The sequence below is a fragment of the Panicum virgatum genome, chromosome 6K (assembly GCF_016808335.1).
Source record: "Panicum virgatum strain AP13 chromosome 6K, P.virgatum_v5, whole genome shotgun sequence".
NCBI lineage: Eukaryota > Viridiplantae > Streptophyta > Magnoliopsida > Poales > Poaceae > Panicum > Panicum virgatum.
Window position 1 is genome coordinate 2722101 of NC_053141.1, and position 25914 is coordinate 2748014.

At 48.0% G+C, this 25914-nt stretch overlaps 5 protein-coding genes across 5 annotated transcripts; 3 read left to right on the plus strand and 2 right to left on the minus strand.

The window, feature by feature from the left end:
* Nucleotides 1-311: 311 nt before the first annotated feature.
* Nucleotides 312-3161, minus strand: LOC120711250 (glycosyltransferase family 92 protein Os08g0121900-like). Its single transcript, XM_039996714.1, has 2 exons — nucleotides 2725-3161; nucleotides 312-2164 (listed from the first exon to the last, which is right to left on the minus strand). The coding sequence occupies exons 1-2, from the start codon at nucleotides 2933-2935 to the stop codon at nucleotides 606-608; spliced, it is 1770 nt and encodes a 589-aa protein (XP_039852648.1). The 5' UTR covers nucleotides 2936-3161; the 3' UTR covers nucleotides 312-605.
* Nucleotides 3162-6049: 2888 nt separating this feature from the next.
* Nucleotides 6050-8625, plus strand: LOC120711251 (zinc finger BED domain-containing protein RICESLEEPER 4-like). Its single transcript, XM_039996715.1, has 2 exons — nucleotides 6050-6343; nucleotides 6430-8625. The coding sequence occupies exon 2, from the start codon at nucleotides 6490-6492 to the stop codon at nucleotides 8452-8454; it is 1965 nt and encodes a 654-aa protein (XP_039852649.1). The 5' UTR covers nucleotides 6050-6343; nucleotides 6430-6489; the 3' UTR covers nucleotides 8455-8625.
* Nucleotides 8626-13297: 4672 nt separating this feature from the next.
* Nucleotides 13298-19061, plus strand: LOC120639308 (protein transport protein SEC31-like). The gene is made up of 4 exons (XM_039915276.1): nucleotides 13298-13406; nucleotides 14667-15984; nucleotides 18015-18081; nucleotides 18696-19061. The coding sequence occupies exons 1-2, from the start codon at nucleotides 13298-13300 to the stop codon at nucleotides 15620-15622; spliced, it is 1065 nt and encodes a 354-aa protein (XP_039771210.1). The 3' UTR covers nucleotides 15623-15984; nucleotides 18015-18081; nucleotides 18696-19061.
* A 1769-nt stretch (nucleotides 19062-20830) lies between these two features.
* LOC120639309 lies at nucleotides 20831-21697 on the plus strand. Its single transcript, XM_039915277.1, has one exon. The coding sequence runs from the start codon at nucleotides 20831-20833 to the stop codon at nucleotides 21407-21409; it is 579 nt and encodes a 192-aa protein (XP_039771211.1). The 3' UTR covers nucleotides 21410-21697.
* LOC120711252 (serine/threonine protein phosphatase 2A 57 kDa regulatory subunit B' theta isoform-like) lies at nucleotides 21534-25770 on the minus strand. The gene is made up of 3 exons (XM_039996716.1): nucleotides 25364-25770; nucleotides 23995-25280; nucleotides 21534-22434 (listed from the first exon to the last, which is right to left on the minus strand). Exons 2-3 carry the CDS (start codon nucleotides 25201-25203, stop codon nucleotides 22126-22128), a joined length of 1518 nt encoding a protein of 505 aa, XP_039852650.1. The 5' UTR covers nucleotides 25204-25280; nucleotides 25364-25770; the 3' UTR covers nucleotides 21534-22125.
* Nucleotides 25771-25914: the final 144 nt, after the last annotated feature.

Sequence of the window (25914 nt, forward strand, 5' to 3'; positions counted from 1 at the left end):
CAAAGCTACAAGTTACAGGTAAAGATGCTAAGCATAAAGTTGCCATTATGTAAATGTAAAGGAATTGTTCTGGGTGTGATTTCCTGAGAAGTGAGAAGCTAAATATTCTTCCAGGACCACTACTACAGAAAGGAGCCAAGCATGGTGCACCATCCTTGTCTACACCGCAAACTGCCAGCTAATCAGCTTGTTGTTCCTGAGCTGAGTGTAATCTTCTCCAGGAAAAAAAAATTGTTTGCATTTGCCATGTAATTAGGTGCTGAAATTTAGTGTTTTCTTACCCATCAGTATGAGCACACAACAATGTAAAATAACTGAAGAAAGAAAGTCAAGTAGTTATCCTATTCATTTCATCTTTCATCAAGAAAACTTACAGTGAACCTGCTACCAATCTGTATCTACAAAAGAATTCTCTCCCTCTTAGATATGTAAAAAAATGGATGATTATAAAAGAAAATAAGAACGGGAAAAACCTTAGACTAACATTTACCAAAGAGCAAATTACTCTTCTGCCTAACTCTTTTCTGTGTTTCTTTTCCAGTATGTGCATCTCCATGTAGGATATTGTGAGCCATGCCAGATCAAATACAGTGATTGAGTATCATCTACCATGGAAGACTTCCAGTATCTGGATCTGTGAAAGCTTTATGCACAAAATCTTTAAGACCGGTATCATAAACTTCACAGAACCGACTCGGCCAATCCTCTGGTTCCACCGGCTTGGTCCCTAATCCTGGTGCCCTGTCTCTGGATCCCACGTTCTCTTCATCCTTCCAATCTGCAACATAGGTTGCGACACGGCCAGAAAACTTATCCTTGAACACCTCCCAAACTTGGTACTTGTAGTGGTTGATCAGCATCACTCCCTGACCAATGTTCACATACCTCACCCCTTCTTTCAGATGGAAATGGTGCACCACATTGATGAGTGATGGGTTTAATGCATCCGGCCTGACAATTGACTTGTGGCGCTCCGGTGCTGACAGCCGGCAGGTGTAGCCTGTTGTAACGCCTTTCTTGGGAATTTTGATCCGACCTGACGGACCAAAGCTGTGGCACGCAGTCCTGAGCTCACCGATTCGTGGCCTGTTTAAGTAGTTCTGGAGAATATCTGCTAGAGTCTGGTTACCAGGGAAGTGCAAGAACTCGTCGACGTCGATGAACCCCACCCACTCACAGCTCTCTCGGGCCCTGAGAGCACAATGTGCAAAACCTGCCTCCTGAGACTTCATCCATGGCCACAGATGGCGCGTGACGTTGTACCTTGATGGATCCATGGTATTGAGGACCTGCTCAATGTCATCATCACTGTTGTTGTCATAGATGAACCACCGCTCCACACCAATATGGGAGTGGTAGATGATCCATTCTCGGAGGAACCTTGCTTGGTTGCGCAGCATGGTGCATACACACATTGAGTGTGCCTTCTGCCGTCGATGCCTTTTGTACCGAGGAAGTGGCTCAGGTTCGGCAATTGAGGGAAGTGTAGAGTCCCTCTGGCCCTTCGTCCTGATAGAGACCAGCATAGGCTTGTCATCAGTGTCTCCATTTCTGTTGGCATCAGTTGACATCCTCAGATACCTGCGAATGCGAGCTGGTGTCACGCACCGGAAAATCTCCTGTGCTGCAGAAATCACAGGGGAGGTGAGCACATGCTTTGGCTTCGATAGGTCCCGGCCAAAGACGCACTGATACCGCGATGCCACACCCAAACGACCTGGACGGAGGTTCATCCCCTTGGCAAACACAACAGTGGAGTTGTCCCTGCTGTCAACAAGTGCGGTGTACACAAGTCTGTCCCAATGCAGCGGCACCACTGGAGGTGACAGGGACAATGACAGTGAGACATCCACACCAGATGGCTCAGCAGGGCAATGGACGAGGCTGGATCCATCTGGTGAGGACACAGCCAGAAGGGCTCGGCGACGCAGCTCCGAGGAATTGGCAGGGGAGTACAGACACTCAACCCGCTCTGGAGCTGGCAGCGACGACCCGTCCTTGAGGATCAGGAGAACACGATCCGGGAAGCCAACCGCGTGCCGGATTTGAACTGACGGCAACACGGTGTCGGCGCTGCCCCCAGCTTGCTGCGCTCCAGCATCAGAGGAAATGGCGTTCAGGGTCCCCGACGGCCACGCCGTCCTGAGTACTGGCCGGAACGATGCTGCATCAGAGACAAGAACATCAACACCAGGCTGATCAACACCTTTAGAAAAGAAACAAACCAAGCGGATTTCGCATGCTTGAATTCACAAACACCCACACACACATTGTTCATGTGACGGCATGAGCCTTTTCCTGTTCTAGTACCAATCAGTCAAACGCAGCACCACCACGAGTACAAAAAAACTCGTTCCCTTCCCTAACGTTCCAACCCAGGAATCCAAAACTGCTCCTGCTCCATGAGCTCATTAACAAACGCAAGAATCCAAGGAGAAAAGATGCAATTTTGCCGCGAGTGGTAAGACCCCATCAGATCTATGGCAACCCGGTGACCCCCACAAAAAGGAGCCGACTTTTTTTTTCCAACTTCGCCAACACCGAACACCAACCACATACCAAATTCGTATCTAAAAACGATTTTTTCTCATACCCAAATCATTGTTAATCCCACGACGCTCCAAGCACGAGATTCCCGTGACGCTACAACTCCGGCGACCCACCTAAAACCCCACCAAGATCCAATTCACGCGAGGGAGGAGGGAAATGGAAAGGCAGCATCACCTCCAATGACGTGCACGCCGCCAATGACGACCACGCCGGCGCACAGGAACGCGAAGAGCGCCGCGAACAGACGCCGCTGCGGCCCGGCCGCCGCCGCCGACCGGTGACCCCTCGCCGCGGGGGAACCCAAACCGCCGCCGCCGCTGCCTCCCGCAACGGCAACAACCTTGCAACTCCCGAGCCTGCTGAGCTTCCTCTCCTTCGCCGACATCGCCGCCGGTCACCGCCGCCGCCCAGATCCCCAAGCGGCAGCACCAGCGAGCCTCACGGGCCACAGCATCCGCAGCTCGCTACCGGGCGGCGTGAAGCATCGGCGCCCCCGCGTCTCACCCCGCGGTCGGTGGCCGTGAACGGCGAGGAGACGGGGAGGCGGCCGGCGAATCCGAAGCGGTGGTTGCGTACGCAAGGAAGCTGCTTCCTCCACGCTGCTGCAGAGCGCCTGCCTGTTGGGCAAGCGGGGCGTTTATACCCGCGGCCAGGCGCCTGACGGGTGGGCCAGCGCGTCCCCATCTGGCCCACATGTCGGTGTGCGGGGGCCGGCCGCCGCGCGGCGCGTGGCTTGGAATGACGTGTGGGCCCGTTGAAACAGTAAACAGGTGGGGCCGCGTCGCGTCTAACGGCCCGGGCACGTCCGGCCAATGCGGCGGCGGGTTCGCTCGGGGGGTTAGCTCGGGGGGGGGGGGGCGGTGTATGACAGTGGGGGCGGTGCGTGTGGGTCCATCGTGTCAGTAGGAGAGGTGGGGGTAGGTGCTGGTGCGGTGTGATAGGAGGAAACATAATTGGAGGCGCTGGCACATGGGCAAGGTATCTAATTCTGTAATTCTGCCTGTCTATTAGGGAAATTATTTATTTTCAAGCGAATATACTTGTAATACTTTTTATATAACTCTGACCATGCGAGGTGTTCTTTCCATTTCTATTCTTTCTTTCTTTTTTGCTTTGTTTTGATGTAACAATGGGAGACTAGAAAAAAAAGCACAATGAGAATAAATGAAGGCTCAGCTCAACGAGGTTGCTAATAAGATTAGAATTGCGTGCGTGTATTTATAGAAGTGACTGTATGTGCGTACATTTGAGTGTCTCGGTGTATATTGTGTTTTGAATAAAATTATAGATTTAGCAGAGCATGGGAAGAGAGTGCCATGACCCCTTGATTTAGCATAGCATGGATGTGTAACTCTCATTCGTGCATCTGGAAATTTTAATACTGGAACATAAGCTCTTAGTTGTACAACATGTTTAGAACTGTAGATACGTACAAATTACAGGTGCACGTTAGTCCCAAATAGTTCTAGAATTTCAGGTTTGATTTCTAGTGTCCGACTTTTATATATATCGGTTGATGATTCGTTCGCTGACGTCTAATATTTTTTATATACTCATATATTACTTGGTGTTGATTGGCTAAATTGGAGTAGCATCTGGACGAAGAAAGCTTCTACACGTTCAGTTTTGTGGTCACGAGAATTCTTCATTAGGACGGTCCTACTTGATTGAAATGTTTTGGCATTTTTCACATGCACGTGAACCCTCGGTCCCTTTCTTCTAATGCCAAAAGTCATATGAATTATGATTTCTATTAATCTTTTAAAAAAATTTATGAATTCTTTTCATTCTAAGTTACTCAAAATACCGTGTCAAATTAATTCACATTTCACAGCTAATTGCACTTTAGGCAGAAAATGTTTCACCTAAACATAATGTGCAAGCACCATGGAGTAGTTAGATTCTTTTATGATTTTAGATATGAATCTGTACTTACCTGCAAATGCAATTAAATAAGCAGTCATATGCTCGTTCTTCAAAAAAGAATAATATAATTTTGCCCTTTGGCTGATCTAGGAACCTGGGGCCTGTACCTCAAAGGGCAAAAAAAAAGGTCAAATGTGGTCCACTAAAGGTTCATCTAGGAGTACAAATTATTTTGCCTTTCTGTACAAACGTAAATGGCCTGTGGGACACTGGGACTCCATATTTTTCTTCAGCTACTCTGAAGACTCTGAACTCTGAAGCACAGAAACAGCACATAAATAAAAAGATTTTAGAGAATCATATCGCTTGTGAGGTTTGTAAAAGGAGTTGTCCGTACTGAATTTATTGGCATTAACATCTCATGGAGGAAGATAAATTTTTTTTTTGGTTTTAGTAGGGATCAGATAACAGTAGTTTTAGATTTGGTGATCTGTTATCTTCAGTATTGGCACCATTGAAATGGAGCACACTTTGCAGGAAGAAGTACCTGAAATGCAAAAGCAAGGCAAGGATATTTCTGGTCAGAGTTTGTTAGAAAGCCGAACTGTTTTCTGAGCTTTTTTTCTGGACATGCAGTACTCATGACAGGGAATATCAGAATGGAGCAGCACATGGTCCTCAGGCTGAACTGAGTGTATAAAAGGGCAGTGCATGAGCTTGGAGCAGTGCAAGCCAAACATCTTATTAGCTACTGGCTTTGAAGGTAAGAGTTGTAGGAAACTGAACTCTTCCTTTGTTTGCGACAGACAGTTTCAGCAGTTCAGTTTTCTCCAACATCTTATCTCCGGCGCCTCTATCAGTAGGCATGGGCCATTGCAGAATCAAATTGGTATGGTGACTTAGCTTAGGTAGCATCGGAATTCAGAACCAAAACTTGGGCGGTTGAATTTGAGAATTGGATGGAACCAAATCTTGTTTGCGAAAACGAGGCAAGACTTGGTTTCCTCCAATATCTCATGTTCAGCTGAGCTGATCAGATGATGCGTAGTGCAAATAGTGCAGATATACACTTCTCTGATGAATTTGGAAGCTGAAGGTGAGCGTTGGATGGAACCAAATCTGCAGCTAAGCATAAGATTTGGTTTCCTCCAATGTCTCATTTTCAACTGTTCCAAATGCGACATTGTGGGCATTTTCGGGGTTCTAATCACACGACTACACGAGTGAAACCACACATCATTTCGAGTTTAAGCAAGGAGTGAGTTCCTCGCATTTGGGAAAAGGTTTTCAGATTGGACTGAAGCTCCTCTGAACATTTCCGAATTCATAATTGACAGGACATGTGTGAGGTTTCAGACTGGGGTATTGGACTGAACCTCTGGAGTCCAAATCAGTGTCGCCGTTATTTCCCTAGCTGGTAAAACATTGCAGCGAAAGTTTGCCCTGCGCCTAAATAGAAGAATTTTTCTTCTATTTGCAATGAAGTAAATGTGCAACAGATTTCCCATAAAAAATACAACCATCTAGAAGGACAGTTGAACCCAACATTTGGTGGGCCAATACATTTCTTTTGCTAGAGGAAGAGGCAGCAGCCAGTGGGCTGATGCTGAGGCACACACTCGGAAGGAACGTACTCGCTCATCTTTTATAATTTTTTTTTCTTTTAAGGTGAAGAACTGAAGATGGAAGTAGTTGACCTGTAGAATACTGGTTTGTTGTTCCAAAAAAATGTTGGACGATTGGAGAAGTTGGAAAGCAGCCCATAGCAACTTCGCCTGCGCTTCCTCCTGCCGAGAGTGTCCGCTGGTTGTTTGGTCGCATTGCATCCGCACCAGCTCCGGCTGCGCTTCCTCCTGCCGGCGTGGCCGGAGACCGGAGCTACTGCGTGCTCGCCGCTGCAGCGCCACCAACAATCCCCCCTCCGCCTGTGAGTTCCTCAGTGAATTAAATATCTTTCAGAGCTCAGTTTTGGCCCAATTCCGATCGACCATGTACATCACAACTGCTGCATAGATCTCGTCGTGCAGGGAAAATACCTGCCAATTCGTTTGGTCAGCGTTCGGTTGATCGATCATGGCGGATGGAGAGAGCATCGGCCAGGGCCGAAAGCGGCGGCGGCGCAAGATGCCGCCCCGGTCCGCCGTGTGGGAGCATTTCACCCGCTTCACGGACGACGACGGCAAGGACAGGGCGCGGTGCAAGCGCTGCCTCGCGGCGCTCGGCGCAGGCACCCGGAACGGCACCAGCACCCTGTGGGGGCACGTCAAGATTTGCTGCAGGGAAGGCGGCGGGGGGCGCCCAGAATCGCATCCACCAGCACCGCCGCCGCCGCCCCGTGCTCCGTCGCGCTCTGCCGGATCATCGAACTACGACTACTTCAGGAGCTTCCTCGAAGAAGAAGGGGGAGAAGAAAGAGGAGAAGAAGAAGAAGAAGCCAGCTGGGATCTGGCCCGGATGATCGCGTTACATGGGTACGACCCGTCGGTGGTGGAGGACGACTACTTCAGGAGCTTCCTGCGCCGCGTCAACCCCGGGTTCAAGCTGCCCTCGCGCCACGCCGTCGAGGAGATGTGCGACGGCGTCTTCGACGAGGCAAGGAAGGATCTCTTCTCCAGGCTACGGCGCGCCTCCGGGCGGGTCAGCTTAGCCGTCGGCCAGGCCGAAGCCGTCGAGGGCGTGGTCGTGTACACGGCTTGCCACTTCATCGACGACGACTGGAACCTCCACAGGGTGGTCATGGATGCTTACGACAATGTGCCCTGGCCTCTCTACCATGGCCCGCTCTCTGGAGTTCCCGAGGTCGCGCTGGGCTGCCGTGACCTCTCCACGGTGGCCATCGACCGCGCCATGGATGTCCTTGCATCAGGGCGTGAACGTGATGTTCTTGACAGGGTGTTCATGGTGGCACGGCGCAAATGGGACAAGTGCCTCCACATCGAACCCAAGGATCACATCGAGCAAGAGTACCCTACCGCCCATCCAAGGAGGAGGGAGATGATCGTCCGCGACACCTACATGGACATTGAGCTCCACCTGATTGGTCGAAGCCTTGTCGCGCACCCGGATTTGGTCAGAGACACCATCATCGAACATCGCATAGAGTCAGCCGTGCAGGACCTGCATCTGACTAGACAGAGGCGCCAGCACCTGCTCTCGCATCTTGGCCTACCTGATCTTCGGGCATACAACGAGCACGGGTATTCATGCTACTGTTCCTTGCAAGTTCTTCGCAATCAAGAAGGTTCTTCTTGTTCGATTCCAGGCATAGAGCCGGAGCTCATACGAATGCTGTGCAGCGTATGGGGGGCGCTGTACCGTGCCGTTGGAAGAGTTTCTGCGTGCGACACCCCCACCTCAAATGTTTGTCTTGTGGAGCTGTTCAGTGTGAGGGAAGTGTTGCGGTTTGAGATAGCACGGGCAGGTGGAGACAGCGCGCGTGTTCTTCAAGATGCGATCGACAGTTTGGACAAGAGGATACATGATTCATACCTGGTATGGTCTGTACCACTTGTGCTGGATCCCCGGTACAAGCTCGCGTACATCGAGTTCAGCTTCAGAAGAGCATTCGGTTCCAAGGCAGCTGCCTACTACATCTCCGAGGCGGCGACGAAGATCAGGAAACTGTACACTGAATACTCTGAACATGATGGATCAACAACCGATGGTGCGGATTCAGATGGTGCCGCAGCGAGGGCCGTTGGCAGCGCTGATCTGCTAGAACAAGCGTGGGACGAGCATTGCCGGGCACGGGGTGAGGGTGGCATGATGCCTCCGGTCGCCAGCAGTTACCCAGAAGCCGAGACGGAACTTGATCGTTACCTGAAAGATCGCCTTGCCCCTCGAACAGAAGGCTTTGACATTCTGAACTGGTGGAAAGCTCACAGCTCCGAGTACCCGACGGTGGCTCGGATGGCGAGGGACGCTTTGGCCATGCCCACATGCAGCCAGCTTTCTTCCGAGCAGCTCGCCCATGTCAGGAGCATCCTTCGAGGCTATTCCAAGGAGGAGTACAAACATCAGGTAGGTCTAACGCAATGAGCAGCACCTCACATAAGGGGCAGCGTGTACACACTACACACTTGACGACTAGGAATCATCACTACCGTGCGTCTGTGTCTGGGGCTATTTATGCTATATATCAAATGTGTTGTTATTTGAAATGCTGATCAACAATTAAATTCTGCCAAATTCTGATTTGGTTTTGTTTTCTGTTGAGTACTAAAGCCATTTAGAAATGGAGCATGCCATGCTGATGAACATCTACCATAGGTCAGATTTGCAGGCAGATATGGGATGAAAAAGTTTGCCAAGAATACTTCTGGTCATAGTTTGTTAGAAAGCATAATTTCTTTTCTTGGCATGCACAACTCATGCTAGATCAGAATCAGAATGGACCGGCACAGTAGCTTCAGGCGTTCAGGTTGCACTGGTACATAAAGGGCAGAGCCATAAGCTTGAACCATTTGCAGTAAACTGTCCTTTTCGTTTGTGACAGTTTCAGGAGTTCAGCTCTCCAACATCTTATCTTCAGCGGCTCTATCAGTAGGCATCGGCCATTCCAGGGTCAAATTGCTATTGTGACTTAGCTTAGGTAGCATCGGAATTCAGAACGAAAACTTGGGCGGTTGAATTTGAGAATTGGATGGAACCAAATCTTGTTTGCGAAAGCGAGGCAAGACTTGGTTTCCTCCAATCTCATGTTCAGCTGATCACGTGATGCGTAGTGCAAGTAGTGCAGGTATATGCTAGGCTTCTCTGAAGAATTTGGAAGCTGAAGGTGAGTGTTGGATGGAACCAAACATGCAGCAATGCACAAGATTTGGAATCCTCCAATGTCTCATTTTCAACTGTTCCAAATGCAACTTTGGAGGCGTTTAGTGACCACATACAACGTTTCCAGTTAAGCAAGGAGTGAGTTCTTTGCATCCATTTGGGAAAAGGATTTCAGATTGGACTGAACGTCCTCTGAACATTTCCAAATTCAGAATTTACATGTTATATGTGTGTAGTTTCAGATTGGACTGAACCTCCATCAGTATCCAATCCAGTGTCGCCGGTGAGTTATTTCCCTAGCCTAGTCAAATACTGCAATTAAAGTGTGCCCTCGAGCACAACCAAAGTTTTTTGGTATCGTTGGACAAATATCAAAGTTTGGAAGTGCAAGATGCCAAGTTCCGGTCAAAGGGAACCTTCATTTATTATAATGAAGTAAATATGCAATAAATTTCCTTTTAAAATACTACAGCTAGCTAGAAGGATACTAGAATTCAACATCTACATCTTATTTATCATATGACCACATACAGAATTTTAAGTTAAGCAAGGAGTGAGCTCTTTATTTGCATCCATTTGGGGATGGTATTTCAGATTGGACTGAGCCTGCTCTGAACATTCCCAAATTCAGAGTTTACATGTCATATGTGTAGTTTCAGATTGGACTGGATCCTCCTCTGAACATTTCCAAATTAAGAATCTACATGGCATGGCATATGTGTAGTTTCAGATCGGACTGAACCTCCTCTGAAATCCCATTCTCAGTGTCATAAAAAAAAACTCGGCCGGGTGGGGAAAGACCGCCCCACCGGTATTAGCTTAAGAAGAAGCCTCGGCTTCCCCGACCGAGAAAATCCCCGAACCCTAGCCCCGCCCTGACACTAGGAGACGTAACCCCTGGGAACTACCTGCCTGGGCCATGTAAGGGTCCTCAGGCCGACCTGGGTCGTCTCACAACCAGTGTTTTGGCACACGGGGCCAGCGAGGGGATTTTTTTACCCTCAGCCTGAAATTCGCTCCCACGGGGAGTCAAACTCAGGACCTGAGGGATGCCGCCGGAGTGACTAACCAATTGGGCTAGCATCCTTTGGCATTCTCAGTGTCATCCTTAGTGAGTATTTCTCTAATTTACTCCCTCCATCCTGGAAAGACATTAAATGGTTCAGAATTTGTACCCAAATATAAGACATTCTAGGAGTTTTTGATAAGTATTAAATGAAATCATTTAGTTCTCCATGACTCTTAACTACTTACCATTTTTTATTCCTTCCCTCACTGCTTAATCTTAGGAACAATTTTAATTACAGCTGGTAAACTAAGAGCTCTCTTGGAGGATACATGCATAGTCAAATACTACAAATAATGTGTGTTTGTCTTCTAGCAAAAACAGTTTTTTTAATTAAACAGGCAATAAATTTTCTACTAAAATACAGCTAGCTAGAAGGCTAGTAGAACATCTACATCTTTATTTATCATATGACTGGGATCATTTCAAAAGACCATTCCTACGCAAAGCATTTCACACATACTAGCCTCTGATCGACATGTTTCCCCTCGCCTGGCTCGCCGTGGCTCTCTCTCTTAGCAGTTTCACCATCGTCGCCGGCGGCGACTGCCCCGGCGCCCACAGGAACATTACCATGGAGGCAGCCTGCCGCGAGGCATGCGGCACGGCGGCGGCCGGGGAGCCCATGTACCAGGTCTGCATGCGCGAGCTGGGAGACGATTATCGCGCCGGGTCGGTCAAGGAGGCGTACGAGTTCGCCTACGACGTCGCGTGGAAGGCCGTGGCGTCGTACGGGCGCACCGCGGGTTGGGCGGACTACGTGCTCGGGAACGGGACGCTCGCCGGCGACGCGAAGGCGGCGTACGGGCTCGTCGCCGGCGGCAGCTACCGGGAGGCCGAGGCGGCCATGGGGAATGTGTGCCACAGGGTGATGGAGGACTGCGGCGTCGAGCTCAGCGGCGACTACAGGACGGCGCTGCGCGACGTGGCGGCGTGCAGGGACCGTCTGGCCAAGCTGCCGCCGCCGTCGGCGTCGTCGCTGCTCACCATGGTTGACAAGGACTACAACTTGACCCTGCTGGCTTACCTGCTCGGTAAATTGGTAGGCATAAAGTAGTGACTGCGTGTGTTATGATGTTTGAATGTTCACGGGCAAAAGTTATTTGTAATAAAAAGTATGAAATGCAAACTTTTTATATGGTCTTTTAGGTAGATCTTCTTCTTGTTTTTTTTTTGGGAATTTGATTTAAGCAGATCATGACGCGCTCAACGCTCAGTTCAGTAGTTCACAGTATCGACAGCCATCAAAGCTCTTCAGTCCAAATTTCTGTGTGCATCGAAGGAAGCTAAACACAAGTACACCTTGATTACATATCGGATAATGCCCCTTTGTGCAGGGCTAATTATCCTATCAAATGTTGTTATCGGAAATACGGGTCAACAATTACATTCTGCCAACGATGATTTGATTATGTTTAAAATTCAGCACTAAAGCCATTTAGAAATGGAGCATACCATGTTGATGAACACCCGACATGGGCCAGATTTGCTGACAGATGCGTAAAGAAAAAGTTTGCCAAGAATATTTCTGGTCAAAGTTTTGTTAGAAAGCAGAGCTGCTTTTCTCGACATACACAACTCATGCCAGTAGTATCAAAATGGAGCAGCACAGGAGCTTCAGGTTCCACTGGTATATAAAAAGGCAGAGCCATTAGCTTGAAGCATTCAGGTAGCTATCTCTGAAGGTAAGAGTTGTAGTAAACTGAACTCTACCTTGTCTTTGGTGACAGTTCCAGGAGCTCAGTTTTCTCCAACATCTTATCTTCAGTGCCTCTATCAGTAAAATCAAGGAGACATGGTGACTTAAACTTGGTTAGCATCAGAATTCAGAATTTCAGTTTGACAGTTGAATTTGAGAATTGGATGGAACCAAATCTCTATATACGATTCTCGGATCATTCTCTAGGCGGGGAGCGGGTCCACGTCACCCGCTAACTCTCCAGCCGTCGGATCAAGCTATCAAGCAACGTGAACCATCAGATTGGGATCCTCGCGGGTCGTCTTTCTATATGTTATTCACGCACCACTCCGCCAGCGGCTAGGACATCCACGCCAGTGAAATTTTACTTTTACTTCACCCATGAGTTACTGTTCCAATAAATATCTCTTGCGACTCTTCGAGAGCTTTCTTGTTCCTCCAGCCTTTTCCATGGCGCGATCTCTGGTCCTCCTCCTAAATCCAGCCTCCCTGTTCCAGCCATCGCTCGCTTCATCTGCTCCCTCCGCTCGGAGGCTGAGCGGACATTCTATATGTTATTCACACACCACTCCGCCAGCGGCCAGGACATCCACGCCAGTGAAATTTTTTTACAGCGTCCGATTATTAATCTACGGCTTACTTTTACTTCACCCATGAGTTACTGTTCCAGTAAATATCTCTTGCGACTCTTCGAGAGCTTTCTTGTTCCTCCGGCCTTTTCCATGGCGCGATCTCTGGTCCTCCTCCTAAATCCAGCCTCCCTGTTCCAGCCATCGCTCGCTTCATCTGCTCCCTCCGCTCGGAGGCTGAGCGGACAGTGAAGGAGGTGGCGACGGCGGCGGCCACAGCGGTAGCAACGAGGAGGCCGGCGCCCAGCGGCGGAGCTCCTCGGCCGCCTCCCAGACCCGGCTCGCACAATCCTATCCATGATGGTTGATTCCCGTGGAGCTCGATCTGGCGCAGCCTCTCCACCATGATTTCCCCGGTCAACGGACGCCCCCCTTCCCCTCCGTCACCACATCCTCCACCTCCCCCCTCTCGCGGCCTCCGCTGCTGCCGCTGTAGCACGCGGAGCCGACGACAGCGCCGCGGCTGTCTCCAAGGGCTGGAGCCTCCGGCGTCGCCGTCCATGGTCTGCTCGGTGCTGTAGCATGCGGAACCGACGAGAGCCACACGGCCGTTCCCGAGAATCGCGGCCTCCGCCGCTCATGCTCCACTTGGCGCTGTAGCACGTAGAACCGACCACATCCCCGCTGCCGGCGGCGTCCTTGCGGGTAGCGGCCTCCGCCACTGCCGCTCACGGTATGCTCGGCAATAATGGTGCATGAGAGTGGTTGCTGTGCATGGCGAACGGTGGCGGCGCGGTAGTGGGCAACACTGGCAAGCGACTTCCTTCCAAGCTGCAATGGTCCAGGAAGACTATCTTCCTCGCGAGCGGCCTCAACCTCGCAGGTGAGCTTTTTCTCCCATCACAATCCCCCCGCTTGCTGTCCACAACTCACGGAGACACAGTGTGCTGCCTCTTCCCAACCCAAATCGGATTTGCAGTCAGTCAATTGAACTCGCCTCAGCCCAAACCGAGTCCTTTACCCTTGGATTGAGCCCTCTGACTCACTTTCTAACCACTTTTGCTTCCGAATCAAATCCATCTCCCAACTCTGTTCTTCCCCCAATTTATTTATATTCAGATCCAACGCATGCTTTCCCGCATTTCTTGCTAAAATCAGAAACACATTTCCTTTCAAAATGGGTACAATATTCTCCAATCCGTGACACTCCAATCCGTGCAGGTACCTGCTTGCTCCAAATCCAAGAATCTCACACATCGGTGGCCAGGCTTGCAACAAGGGCGGCACTGCATGAGTTCTGGATTTTTTGAAGGTAGAAGCTCTGAATTAGTATTGAAGAAGAAGATGCAAGCACAGCTAGGTACACTACCCATACCTTATTATTAGTTTAATTGTTAGTGCTTGAAACCATAAAAGAAAATTGACCAATGAACACCATTCTCGAAACTCCTTTTTCCATCCAGACCCAATTGACAACAAGCAGGTTGAATAGGATGGCTAGGAGGTAGCGGCATCTATATTTCACAGAGGTGCACCATCATTACATATTCACATATTTCCTGTTTATACTTCTGAAGATCCAGCCTCGAGCTTAAGACCATAGTTCTATACTACTTCTACAAATTCTTTGCTTCCGAATACTCTAGACGTCATTATTAATCGTAAATCTGTGATTAGTTCGCGAAAAAGTTTGGGTTTTGGTATTGTAGCACATTTCATTGTTATTTGACAATTAATTTCCAATCATGGACTAATTAGGCTTAAAAGATTCATCTCGAATAAAACAGTTATACTGTGTAATTAGTTATTTTTCCAACCGCATTTAATGCTCCACGCATGTATTCGAAGATTCGATATGCCGGATACTGTATGAAATTTTTTAGGAACTAAACATGGCCAAGATTATTTTCCTTGGCTGCAGAGGCAAATGCAAGTGATGACCGTCAAAAAGTAAGATGTCCTATCATCTTCAGACGAAGATATAGAATATGAAAGAGTTAAACGGTCACTGCCCTGCCTTTTCTTGAAAGACAAAATTATTGGCATAGATTACCTCTATTATCAGGATCATTATAACAGCTGGCCATGTATCATACATGCCTCTGTTTCTTAAACAAAATTTTTAAGGATCTCTAACTTCTAGTATATACGATTCTCGGATCATTCTCTGGGCGGGGAGCGGGTCCACGTCACCCGCTAACTCTCCAGCCGTCGGATCAAGCTATCAAGCAACGTGAACCATCAGATTGGGATCCTCGCGGGTCGCACCCGTTAAACCGTGAACCGGGCGCTCGCAAATGCTCTGGAACCCACACCACCTCCGCCTCACCGCCTAGCGCGCTTCAGCCGCGGCGCCTCCCGTCGGGCCACCGCACGCCGCCGAGCCTCCTGTCGGGCCGCGACGTCGCGCGCGCGCCGAACTGCCTGCCGGGCCGCGAAGGAGGAGAACCCGCCGCGAAGGAACAGCCGCGTCGATCTGCCCGCCGTGCAGCCGTACCGAGCCGCTGGTCCTCCCTCGCCGGCGCGACCCGGTGTCGGCCCTCCGCCTGGGCCGCAGCTCGCGCTCCACTTGGCCGCCGGCCGCACCTTGGCCTGGCCCCATGGCCGCGGGGCCTCCAGTCCGGACCGCCGCTGGCCACAGCCCTCCGCGTGGCGCCGCCGGCCGCGCTGGAGGAGGCCCCAACCAAAGGGAGGCAGTATAACCCGTGGCCGCCGAGCCGCCACTCCGGCCAGCCGCTGGCTACTGCCTTGGGCGCCACCGGCCACGCTGGAGGAGGCCGGAGACTACGTCCAAAGGTAGGCAGCATTCCTTGCCGCGCCGCGCCTTCGTGGTCCTGCTCGGGACCGCCGCCGCCGCGCCGCGCCCCCGCTCGGCAGAGGCCTCGCCCGCCGGAGGCCAGAGCTCCAGTCACGACCAGGGGGGAGAGAGACAGAGACCCCGCCACCGGCCCGAGCTCCGGTCGCGACCAGGGGAGAGAGAGGGAGATAGATAGAGAGAGAGAGAGTGGGGAGGGACTGAGCCAGGGGAGGGCGCACGGCACCACGCGCAGCCCTCGCCCGCGCCGGCCGCCGCCGCGCGCGACAGGACTGGCAGCGTAGCGCCAACGGCAAGCGCCGGACCACCGGCAGTCCCGATATCGAGGACTCCGGCCGCCTGGTGGGGTTCGAGCATTGTGCGCTGTCCCTAGCAGGTCGAGCAGTTCCTTACGGCGTATCGACTTCCACGGTTCCATTCCCGTTCAATCCGGCGGAGACGCTACTCCTCTCCATGGAAAGGAATCTCCAACCATTGCAGACCGTTGTTTTCCAGTTTTATGCCCCCAATCCATCTTGCTGCCAGAGCTTATGCCAGCTGAGATACCCATGATCTATATGTATTTGATGAAATGCACAACCGTGAGGCACTCTATACACTCGTAGCTGTGGCTGATGAAGGCAGCTCCACGAGAAACTGAAAAATGGTAAGCATATCCAAAAATGAATTTAGTGCTACAACCTTGTACTCTTTGTATTTTCCAAACTGTGATCTTATTTTCTTACCAGTTTATTAATAAAATATAAGTTACTGTCATTGCAAATCACTGAGATATAGTTTGGTTTAAGCATTGTATTCACCTTGAGTTCTGTAGTGTGAGCAATGATCCTTTTGTGTGATAAGAGTTGTAGGAGAGTGATCGGACTTTTTTTTTCCAGAGGACAAATATTGACTAATTGCTTGTTCCCTGTACTGATCAAAGCTTTTCAAGTATGCATGTATATAGGTGGGCAACTGGGTATATATATATATATATTGAAATAGGCTACTCTTTCTTTTGTGGCCCTAGAATGAATGATACTATAGTGGATGGACACATGATCCAGGTAGTGAAGATGGAGAGGAAAAACATTAGATGATGTTATTATATCAATTAGGATATGCATCTGCTCAATCATTGTTGCAACTTGTTCAAGGGTCCTTGCCATTTACCGGATGTTTAACCATGTTGAAATTGATCGGGTGCTCTAGCCTAAGAGGGGGAGGGGGTGACTTAGGCACTCTAAAAAACTTAGACTTATGATTCCAACTAGTTTGCACAAAACTTAAACTAAAACATGCTATCTAGATGTGCAACTAGGTTGTTCTAGTGTGAAACCCCTATCCCAAAAGAGTTTAGCAACCTATAGCCTTTCCTATAAGAAACTATTCTATGAAAGTAAAGGCACACAAATTGCTAGTATGAAATGCGGAAGCTTAAAGAGCGGGATAGGAAATAGCAAACTCTTGACGCGGTTGTTTATCCCGTGGTTCGGTTAGCCACAAAGGCACACCTACATCCACGTTGTTGTAGCACTCACTAAGAGTATTGCTACTCGGCCACCAAGTCTCTTCCGTGAACACAATCACGGTCACCTTGGCCCCGGGTTCCACTAAGGAGCTTCTCCACAAAGGATGGGGGTCTCCACGTCCCCCGCACAAAGAAGTCGTCGCCGCTCCACACCAAGTCGGAGGGTCGATGACGTTGCCAGCGAGCTTCACTCTCCAAGGTGCCGACGCACCAAGCTCTTGTTTTGGTTCACTAGAGAACCACAACACAAAGGCTTCAAGCCTTGCAATCTCACTCTCTAAGAGCTAATCCTTTACACAACACTCTCAAAGTGTGCTAAGGGCTAAGTATATGATCTTGATGTTTTTGTATGGCTTGGAGATGTTCTTTGGTGTGTGTGGGATGTCCAGCAACTCCAGCAAACTTCAAATGGCCGGGGTGAGGCGTATATATAGGCCACCAAGTCTTGTAGCCGTTGCTCCAACGGTTAGCGGAAAATCTGCGTATCACCGGAAGAACCGATGCCTCCGGCAGGGGTAGCGTCGGTTCTTCCGGTCACTCATAAACTGAAGTAGCTGTTGAAGTCCTGACAGCTGATGCAGTGACCACCGGTTGAACCGATGCTTTGTTCCGATGCATCACCGGTTCATCCGGTGCTTAAGAATCTTCTCCTAACAGCTGATGTCATTACACCGATGGTATGCACCGATGCCTCACCGGTTCAACCGGTGCTGAAGAATCTTCTCCTGGGGTCTTGACATCGTCTCTGGAACATAGGACGCCCAATGCACCGATGCCACCTTTTTGACCCGTCGGTACAACCGGTGCCTATAGGCTGACTTGGTTTCGATTCTCTTCTGCACCAAACTTCATAGCGCCGGTTCTTCCGACAAGCGTCGGATGCACCGATGCTTAGGCATCGATTCTTCCGGTGCTCCTGATCCGAAGAGCTTTCAGGGAACCCCCGTAGGGGTGGCCCTTCGGGCCTTGCTACGCCTATCTTCTCTTTCTCTTTGTCATCACTTGAACCTAAAAGTCTGAGAATGATCATCTTAACAATCATATTAGTCCAAGTGTTGTGTTGTCATTCGATCACCAAAATCACTCGAAAATGGCATAAATGGTGCCATGTTCATTACACATGTCCATGCCGTGCAGCTAATAAAAGCACCTCTTTTTTATCGCAGCAACCATCAGGAAGCTAACTAAAGTTCAGCATGTTATCTCTTGGGACTGCTCTACCAGAAATAGAAGGTTGCAGAGACATATTAATGTTTTCTCCTGAATACTAATATAACTTATAGTAAATCTGTATTCAAGCATTCAGATTGAGGGTTTCAAGAAAGGGCAGATCACAACAGACATGGATTCTTGCAGTTGAAACCCTTGTTGCTTCACTTCCCATTCAGGGTTGTAGATTGGAGAACAAACCTCTCCATTAAGATTTCTAGGAATTATTTTGAAAGCTTGTAGATTTGAGATTCAAATAATTCCTGCATGAGTGAACCAGGTAGCTATGTCCTCTAAATACAAGAGCTTACCTTATATTTTGTTTAAAAACAACATATGAAAGTGCAAGTGTTATATCCAAAAGTTCAACTTAAAAATTCTTATATTTTATTCTCAATCTATGTATACAGTTGTGCACACCATTATACATGCTGGCTTCCAATTGTCAGACAAGATACCATGCATCTCTGCTATTGTTGCTGGCCAATCCTCTCTAAGTTATAACAACTTCTGAATTCTAATCACGTCCAAGATCCATAATTTGCTCAGACACTGACAAATCTTTCTATCACTGACTCACTTATTTTGTTTCATGACCTTATATAATCTCTATTCTTTTTGTTTTGTTGTGTCAACAGCAGGCTGCAGGCAGTTGTCCCCAGCATAGGCATCCACCCAGTAGAACACAATAGAAAAGAGGTTCTCTATCAGTACCACATTTCAGAAGTTGATGTATACACCGAAATAACTCTGCATTGAGGTTATTTCTGTTATTAAAAGTTTGTGCCAGCACCGTACATCTTTATTTTCGAAAATAGAATTGACCTTTGGCATGAAATATTTCATTAATAGTTTTATCAGGGGCCATGCTTAGTCTATGAGTCATTTTAGATTATAGAACAAAGTTTTCATCTCCACATTCTTGTATCCCTCCACAACCATATTTTATCACTACCAAAATGTGTATACAAATACAATGGACCAATGCAATGACCAGAAAGCAACCCCTCTAGCTCCCTTTATGTTTGGCAGTTAACATTGCCCTTGCATAGGATAACTTGCAGGTAAATATTTCCTCTCATACCACTTCAGGTATGTAATTATTGTCACTCAAATCTTATGAATGGTCTGCCACTTCAAATAAAATTCTTATAAATGGACTCAAAAGGATAAACTCTCGTTCATGTGTTTGAACGACTAACAGTTCGAAATTTAGCTTCGTTCTATGGCCCTCAAAACTTAGCTCCCAAGCTATTGGTTTTTACTGTCCTAATAAGGTGAGCCATTATTTCAAAGAAAGCTCCTTGAGAGAGAGAGAGAGAGAGAGAGAAATATATGACTTAATTATTATGATCTACTAGAGATTTAATTTACCTAGGCAAAGGAAAATAAGAAATTCCTGAAAAAATATACACATAATTAATATAAAGTTTATAGCCATCCTACATGTTACATGGATGTTTTTAACTTTCTGATATTGAATTCCTTGACTGGCCCTCGCTCCATTTTATGCCTCATGTCCTTGTTTTCAGGTAAGCGGAAGAGGAAATAATATTTGAAAGTAAGGCAAAATATTGAAATTCAGCATAAATACATACTTTTACAAATTTAGTTCCGATTATCTACTTCGAAGATGGCGCAACAACGTCCCTCCGCCACCGTCGGCCTTGCGCACCGCCGGCCATCCTTGGCTCCGCCACCGGAAGGGCCCAGGTGAGTGAGGGGCGCCGGGAGGGAGCTGGGAGAAGGCGTGAGGAAAGAGAGAGAGAAAAAATGGTAGGGAGCGAGGAGGGCGTTGATTGGGGAGGGGGGTAAAAAATGACACGTGGGTTCCACAACCTATGACAAGTGCGGGGAAATTGCATATAGAATAAAGAATCTCGATGGTCAGGATAGAATAAAGAATCTCGATGATCAAGACAAAATGTTCAAAAGAGACGCTAGAGTACAAATAGTACTCGACAAAAGAAACAAAAATTCATTCACTGTAATAATATGACAAAGCACACACCCTGCCACATACAAAGCAATCTTTAAAAAAATTTATATCAATCTAATTACATTCTTTCATGTATCAAATAAAGTTTCAAATAATATAAATAAATAGTACAAACTAGGTCTCGCGCAGCAAGGCTGCGCGGCGTTTCTAGTCTTATTGTGAAAGCGAAGCAAGATTTGGTTTCCTCCAATATCTCATGTTCAGTTGATCAGATGATGTGTAGCGCTAGCGCAAGTAGGCAGCTAGAACATTTATGATGCCCTCAAGTCTCTTATCTTCAACTTTCCGAGATATAACTTTGGTGGCGCTCAGGGTTATCGGTGATCATTCATGAGTAACCCACATACAACATTTTCAGTAAAGCAAGGAGTGAACTCTCTAAATCCATTTGGCAGTAGAACAATTTGCATACCTTGTATCATGAAATTCAGTTAAGCAACATTCAGATTGTACTGACCCTCATTTTATCCAATTCAGTGGCCGCCCTTATTTCCCTGGCCTGGTAAAATACTTCAAAGAAAGTGTGTCCTCTGGCAAAACCTGTCTTTTTCAGTGGCTTTTGGATATTTCTATGTCTGATCCAAGATCTTCATTTATTTGTAATCAATAATTTGCAATAAATTTATATAAAAGATAGACCATTTGGATATCTCCATCATATGATTGGGATCATTTCAAGACCATTTATGCATTCAGTATCAATAAAAGAACCCATTATTAATTCGTGCTTATATACATGTATATGAAATAGTTGTATGCAAAGCATTTCGTATCATGTCTCTCCTCGTCCCGATCGTCGTGGCTCTCGCTCTCGGTTTCACCGTCGTCGCCGGCGGCTGCCCCGGCGCCCACAGGAACATGACCATAGAGGCAGCCTGCCGCGAGGCGTGCGGCGCGGCGCCGGCTCCGGCTCCGGCTCCGGCGAGGGCAATGTACCAGCTCTGCATCGACTCGCTGCGCGACGACGACGGATCGGTCGACGACAAGACCGGCGAGTACGCGTACCGCGCCGCGTGGCGGGCGCTGTGGGCGTACCTCGACACCATGGGCCGGGCGTGGCATTTCCTCCGGAACGCGGAGCTCGCCGCCGGCGAGGAGAAGGCGGCGTACGCGTTCTGCGTTGGTGGCAGGTACCAAGACGCCGAGGCGGCCATGGACAAGGTCCAGAGCAGGCTGCCGGAGCACTGCGGCCCCGACACTGGCGGCGAGTACAAGAGGGCGCTGCGCGACGTGGCGGCGTGCCGAGACCGTGTGGCCAAGCTGCCGTCATCGCCACTGCTCGCCATGGTTGAAGCCGACTACAACAGGACCATCCTGGCTTACCTGCTCGGTAAATTGATAGGTGTAAACTAGCAACAATGCGTATGTTAAGTAAAATGGGCAAAGGTTATGATAATAAAGCATACGGACTGCAACTTTTTTGTATTTTTGTTCACATAAACAATACAGATCTTGATGGAAGCCAACATTCAGCTCAAGACACCAAATTTTGATGAAACAGATTGCAATCAGCATTGCTCATACCAAATTCCTGTATAAACTGACGGAAGCAAAACACATGTACACTGGGTTACATATTATCACAAGGCACGGCCTTCAAGTTACCATTCATACATAAAGCGTATTACATTTCAGCAAAAACACCATCAGCAAGCAAGAGCAAGTGCTACCAGACTTGCTGATCTTTCATCAGCTCCTAACCGACCCTGGATCAGGAAACTAAGCTGCAGGCTGTGTCGCCTGCATCTCAGGAAAGCCAGAACAGATCATGTGCCTCCGCACTCCTTTGTTCTCTGATGATGAAACTGATATCGTCATCAGGGGGATCACACAGCTGACAGAACCCGAGGCTCTGTTGAAGCTTTGCAGCACATCATCTACCTCGTATTTACATGTCAGCCTGAAAATGTCTGGCAACAAGTAACACGAGGCAACCATCCGTCCAAGATCACTTGCATCGGTCAATGGCAACAACTTGATCCAGTGTGAGAGATCTGCTCTTATGCTGTCAGCAAGACTAGATAGATGAACTCTGCTGATGAATTATAGCCTCAGGAAGATGTGCTGCTTCACTGAGCAGATTTTGACAAGGCAATTTCTTCTAGTCGCTTCCATATAGCCTCACGTTTCAACTTCTTGCTAGCTTCTTGAGCTTCCTCTTCCTCAAACTTCTTTCGACACTCCTCAAACAGTGTGGGGTCATGGTCCATGAATATTTTACGAACATTTAGACTCAAGCTTTGAACTGCCTGGTTCCAATGGCCTTTTGTATTTCGTTCTAACGCAGGGAAGATTATGGGCAGTATCACCTTACTATTCTGTTTGATCAAACCTTCAATATGGTCATTGTTCCATAGAAAGAGAGCTCTCTCTGCCACCTGAAAGACAAAAGAAGAAATTCTATATGGTTAGCTTCCAGAGCAAACAGTTCGAAGGAATTACTGGAAGACATAGCTTGTTCTATAACTGATTCTCAGAAAGCACTCAATATGAAATCAAAAGATTGAGAAACAGATGACCGTTCTCAACAGTTAGATATTTATGTTCCATGGGTTCAAGCAGATGAAGAAATCACTGTAACAATGCTAATAAGTAAGCTCAAAATTGTGAACTAGGTGGTCCCAAAGTTTCTGAGGGCACTCTCTGGTGTGCTGCTTAAAAGGGGCAACCTAGGCTGCTTTGGTCCTAGTCCTTATTTTGGTCACACTTTGGTTTTTCTAGTGGCGCACAATTCTTAATTTCTTAGGTGTCTATGTTGTGACTGTGTATCTGTGTGTGAGCCCCTTGTAATCCTTTATTCTCTTGATGAAATGATATGCAGCTCTCCTGTATATTCAAGAGAAAAAGGAAGCTCAAAATGACATTTTTCATGGCCAAGGAAACATCGGTTGGTGCCTCCGGAAACTTGAAGGAAAAGCCATGTGAGTACTCTCATCAACTGCCTCACTCAGGTGACAAAAGTCATATGTTAGAAATGAATGAATTTGCATCATCCATGATGGCCACAGGGTTTCACCATTCCACTTTGGTATGATAAGTAGTGTAGTATTTCAAAGTTCAAACAAATGGAGGACCAAGTTGGTGCATTGTGACGATATAAGATGAAACTAATGATGTCTACATTCAGTATTCTGACATCACATTTCAAAATGATGAAATGCTATTCGAGAGTATACATGAGGAGCACCTTGAAAAACCAGAATTTGATATTGGTAGAGCAAACTGTTTGACACAAATATAGTATTACATACACAGAAGCAACAAAATGGGACAAAAGTGAATTATAATTCCATAAGAAGTAAGTTAGCTTCCATATAGCAAACTGGACGTGTTACAGAGCAAGGCAAATTTTCTACAATATTTCTCATGACAGATCATTTCCTAAGCTTCTTTAACTCAGTGTAGTTCTTGGGGTAATTTCAGTGGTACTGATCATGTGAGTATGGTACAGAATTTCAAGTAACAGTGTAACACAAAGGAAACTATATCTTGAAAAAAAAACATACAAAGGAAGCTTCAAAGGCCAGTTAGAATTAACAGCATAACTCTATAAGGAACAATTAGAAGAATAAAATAAATAAGTCCTATTACAGTTTGATTCAAAGGAAAAAAAACATCTGGCTTCTGGAAAGGAATTAATGAGAAATAAATAAAATGGACACTGGACAGAGTTAAGGTACTGTTAAAATTCCATCATGTGGAAGTGGCAGGTAGAAAGAGGCTCTCAAGGTCAACATGACTGTTTATGTATCAACATGAACAGAACTAGTATGCACTTTACACATGACTTATCGCTTGCTACAGCTTATTTGATTTGCACTAATAAATGAGAGTCATGTACCAAGAAATCAGTCAGATTTTTAAATATGAGAAGTTCCAAGAGCAAAACAAGTAAATATTTTACATTTGTATAATTGGCACTCTGGTACCCTTCTTACCTGAAAATGGGAACTGCATAAACAACGGGCGATCTGACGGAAAAGAGGCACCATACACCTCTGGAATTCTGCTGGCTGAGTAGCTTCTAGTACCTCCTCTAGCTCACCCAAAAACATCACCTCCTTCGAGCTATTTGTGATGGGCCAATACTTCAGTAAACCCCTTATAACAGTATCAGCAAGCTTGCAATCTTTCTCAACAAACTGAGTGACACAGTATGAAAGTTGCTGATGGTACATGGCAACACATTTTGGTTTGTGGAGTGGAATCAATGCTCGGACCAAAAACAATTTGTGCTCTTCCTTGAGCGGCAAAGCGAAGCCATTAATTATACTCCCCAAAATCTCTAACAGCTCTGCAATTCCATTATGCTTCTCTGTCTCAAATATGATCCTGTAGAAGATATTATTAATTGCCTTCCTGATGTATGGACGGTGCACCATGAACTTGCCATATATCCTGTGAAGTATTGTTTTCAAGTACTCCCTCTCCCTAGGATCCTCCGAGTCAAAGAGATCAAGAAGCCTGATAATAAAACCATGATCAATGTACCTCTTGGCCAGCTTTGCATCTGTCTCAGGAGACTGAATAAATCTCAAGAACAGTTCATATACAATCTGCAAGTGAGGCCATGCAGGGTCCATGACAGGCTCTTCCTCCTCCAAGTCAAATGACTCGAGCACCTTGTTCTCTCTCGGAGCAGGGGTTGGGGCTCTGAACAAATTTATAGACACCATCTTGATGACCTCCTGGACAACGGGCTCCGGGAACTTCCCCGTGGCAGAGGTGATATAATCCACCAGCTCAAGCAACGTCTGCCTCTTGATCTCCTTCTCCTTCACATCCTTGGTCGGGTCCGTGAAGTCAAACACCACGCAGCACATGGCCAGCTTCCTGAGGAACAGGCTGGGCTTCTCGGACGCCGGTACGTCCCGGAAGCTCGGGAGCGCCTCGTACCCGGCCGAGGCCGTGAACCCGTTGCTGACGCAGGCACCAGCGCCGGCGCTCCTGGCCGCGTAATTCTGGCCGGGATTTGTGACCGTGGAGGCATAACTGCTGGGATTGACGAGCCTGCTAGACATGGTCAAATCCGTGGTGGTTCTTGCATCGGCCGTCGGGCTGGGCAGCGACGTGCCCGCTCCGGCCAACTCCTTCTCGCCGGACTTCGCCGGCTTCTTGGGAAGACGGCCGAGGATTTGCTTAATCATGACGGATTGCCCCCACCGAACAAGTCCCCGATCACAATCGCGCTAAAGAAGCCTCCCCAAATCCATAATCCTTTCCCCTGATCAAATTAAACACCATCAGAACCTGAAACGGCAATTTCCACACATACTACCACGAAACGAAATTGGGGGAAAACCGCACCACGGGTATCAAATCGACGCCTCCGGAGCCGAATCCGCGATCGATGCCCTCCCAAGACCGCGCCTTTCGACGGGGGAACGCAATCAGGAACGGCGATAAAGGGGCAGACCGGCGGAGTCAAAAAGGAAAAGGGGGGCGCGGGGAGCGAAAGCAAAAGGCGGAGAAAAATCGCGGCTTTATCACGAATTCCAGCAGGGATTGGGCCGGGGCAGGCGCGGGGGGCTGCGAATCGGGCGGATGGTGCGGGGGGCTGTGGGGATTTGGGTGGAATTCGCGGAGGAGGCGGTGGTCGTTCGTGCGCTCGGGTCTCTTCTCTTCCTGGGGGCCGGCGCAGTGCGGGGGAGGGGGACAGTAGGTGGGCAAGAGCCAAATTGGGCGAGGAAATTAAAAGACGACGGCGAGTCCTTTTTGGACCAAATCCAAATTCGTGAGAATGGAAATGGATAGCCTCCGACTCCGACTCCGACGGCCGTAAATTTTGTGGCGCACCAGGCGCTGAACAATTCCCCTCCACATTTGTTTTTTTATGGAATGGTCACAGACTGCGCCAT

Coding starts and splice junctions, on each gene's coding strand:
- LOC120639308 (XM_039915276.1), top strand. CDS start 13,298: ATGGCGAACGGTGGCGGCGCGGTAGTGGGCAACACTGGCAAGCGACTT. Junction 13,407..14,666: donor GAGCGGCCTCAACCTCGCAG/GTGAGCTTTTTC, acceptor TCTAACTTCTAG/TATATACGATTCTCGGATCA.
- LOC120639309 (XM_039915277.1), top strand. CDS start 20,831: ATGTCTCTCCTCGTCCCGATCGTCGTGGCTCTCGCTCTCGGTTTCACC.
- LOC120711251 (XM_039996715.1), top strand. CDS start 6,490: ATGGCGGATGGAGAGAGCATCGGCCAGGGCCGAAAGCGGCGGCGGCGC.
- LOC120711250 (XM_039996714.1), bottom strand. CDS start 2,935: ATGTCGGCGAAGGAGAGGAAGCTCAGCAGGCTCGGGAGTTGCAAGGTT. Junction 2,165..2,724: donor CGGCGTGCACGTCATTGGAG/GTGATGCTGCCT, acceptor TCTCTGATGCAG/CATCGTTCCGGCCAGTACTC.
- LOC120711252 (XM_039996716.1), bottom strand. CDS start 25,203: ATGATTAAGCAAATCCTCGGCCGTCTTCCCAAGAAGCCGGCGAAGTCC. Junction 22,435..23,994: donor TATGCAGTTCCCATTTTCAG/GTAAGAAGGGTA, acceptor TTTGTCTTTCAG/GTGGCAGAGAGAGCTCTCTT.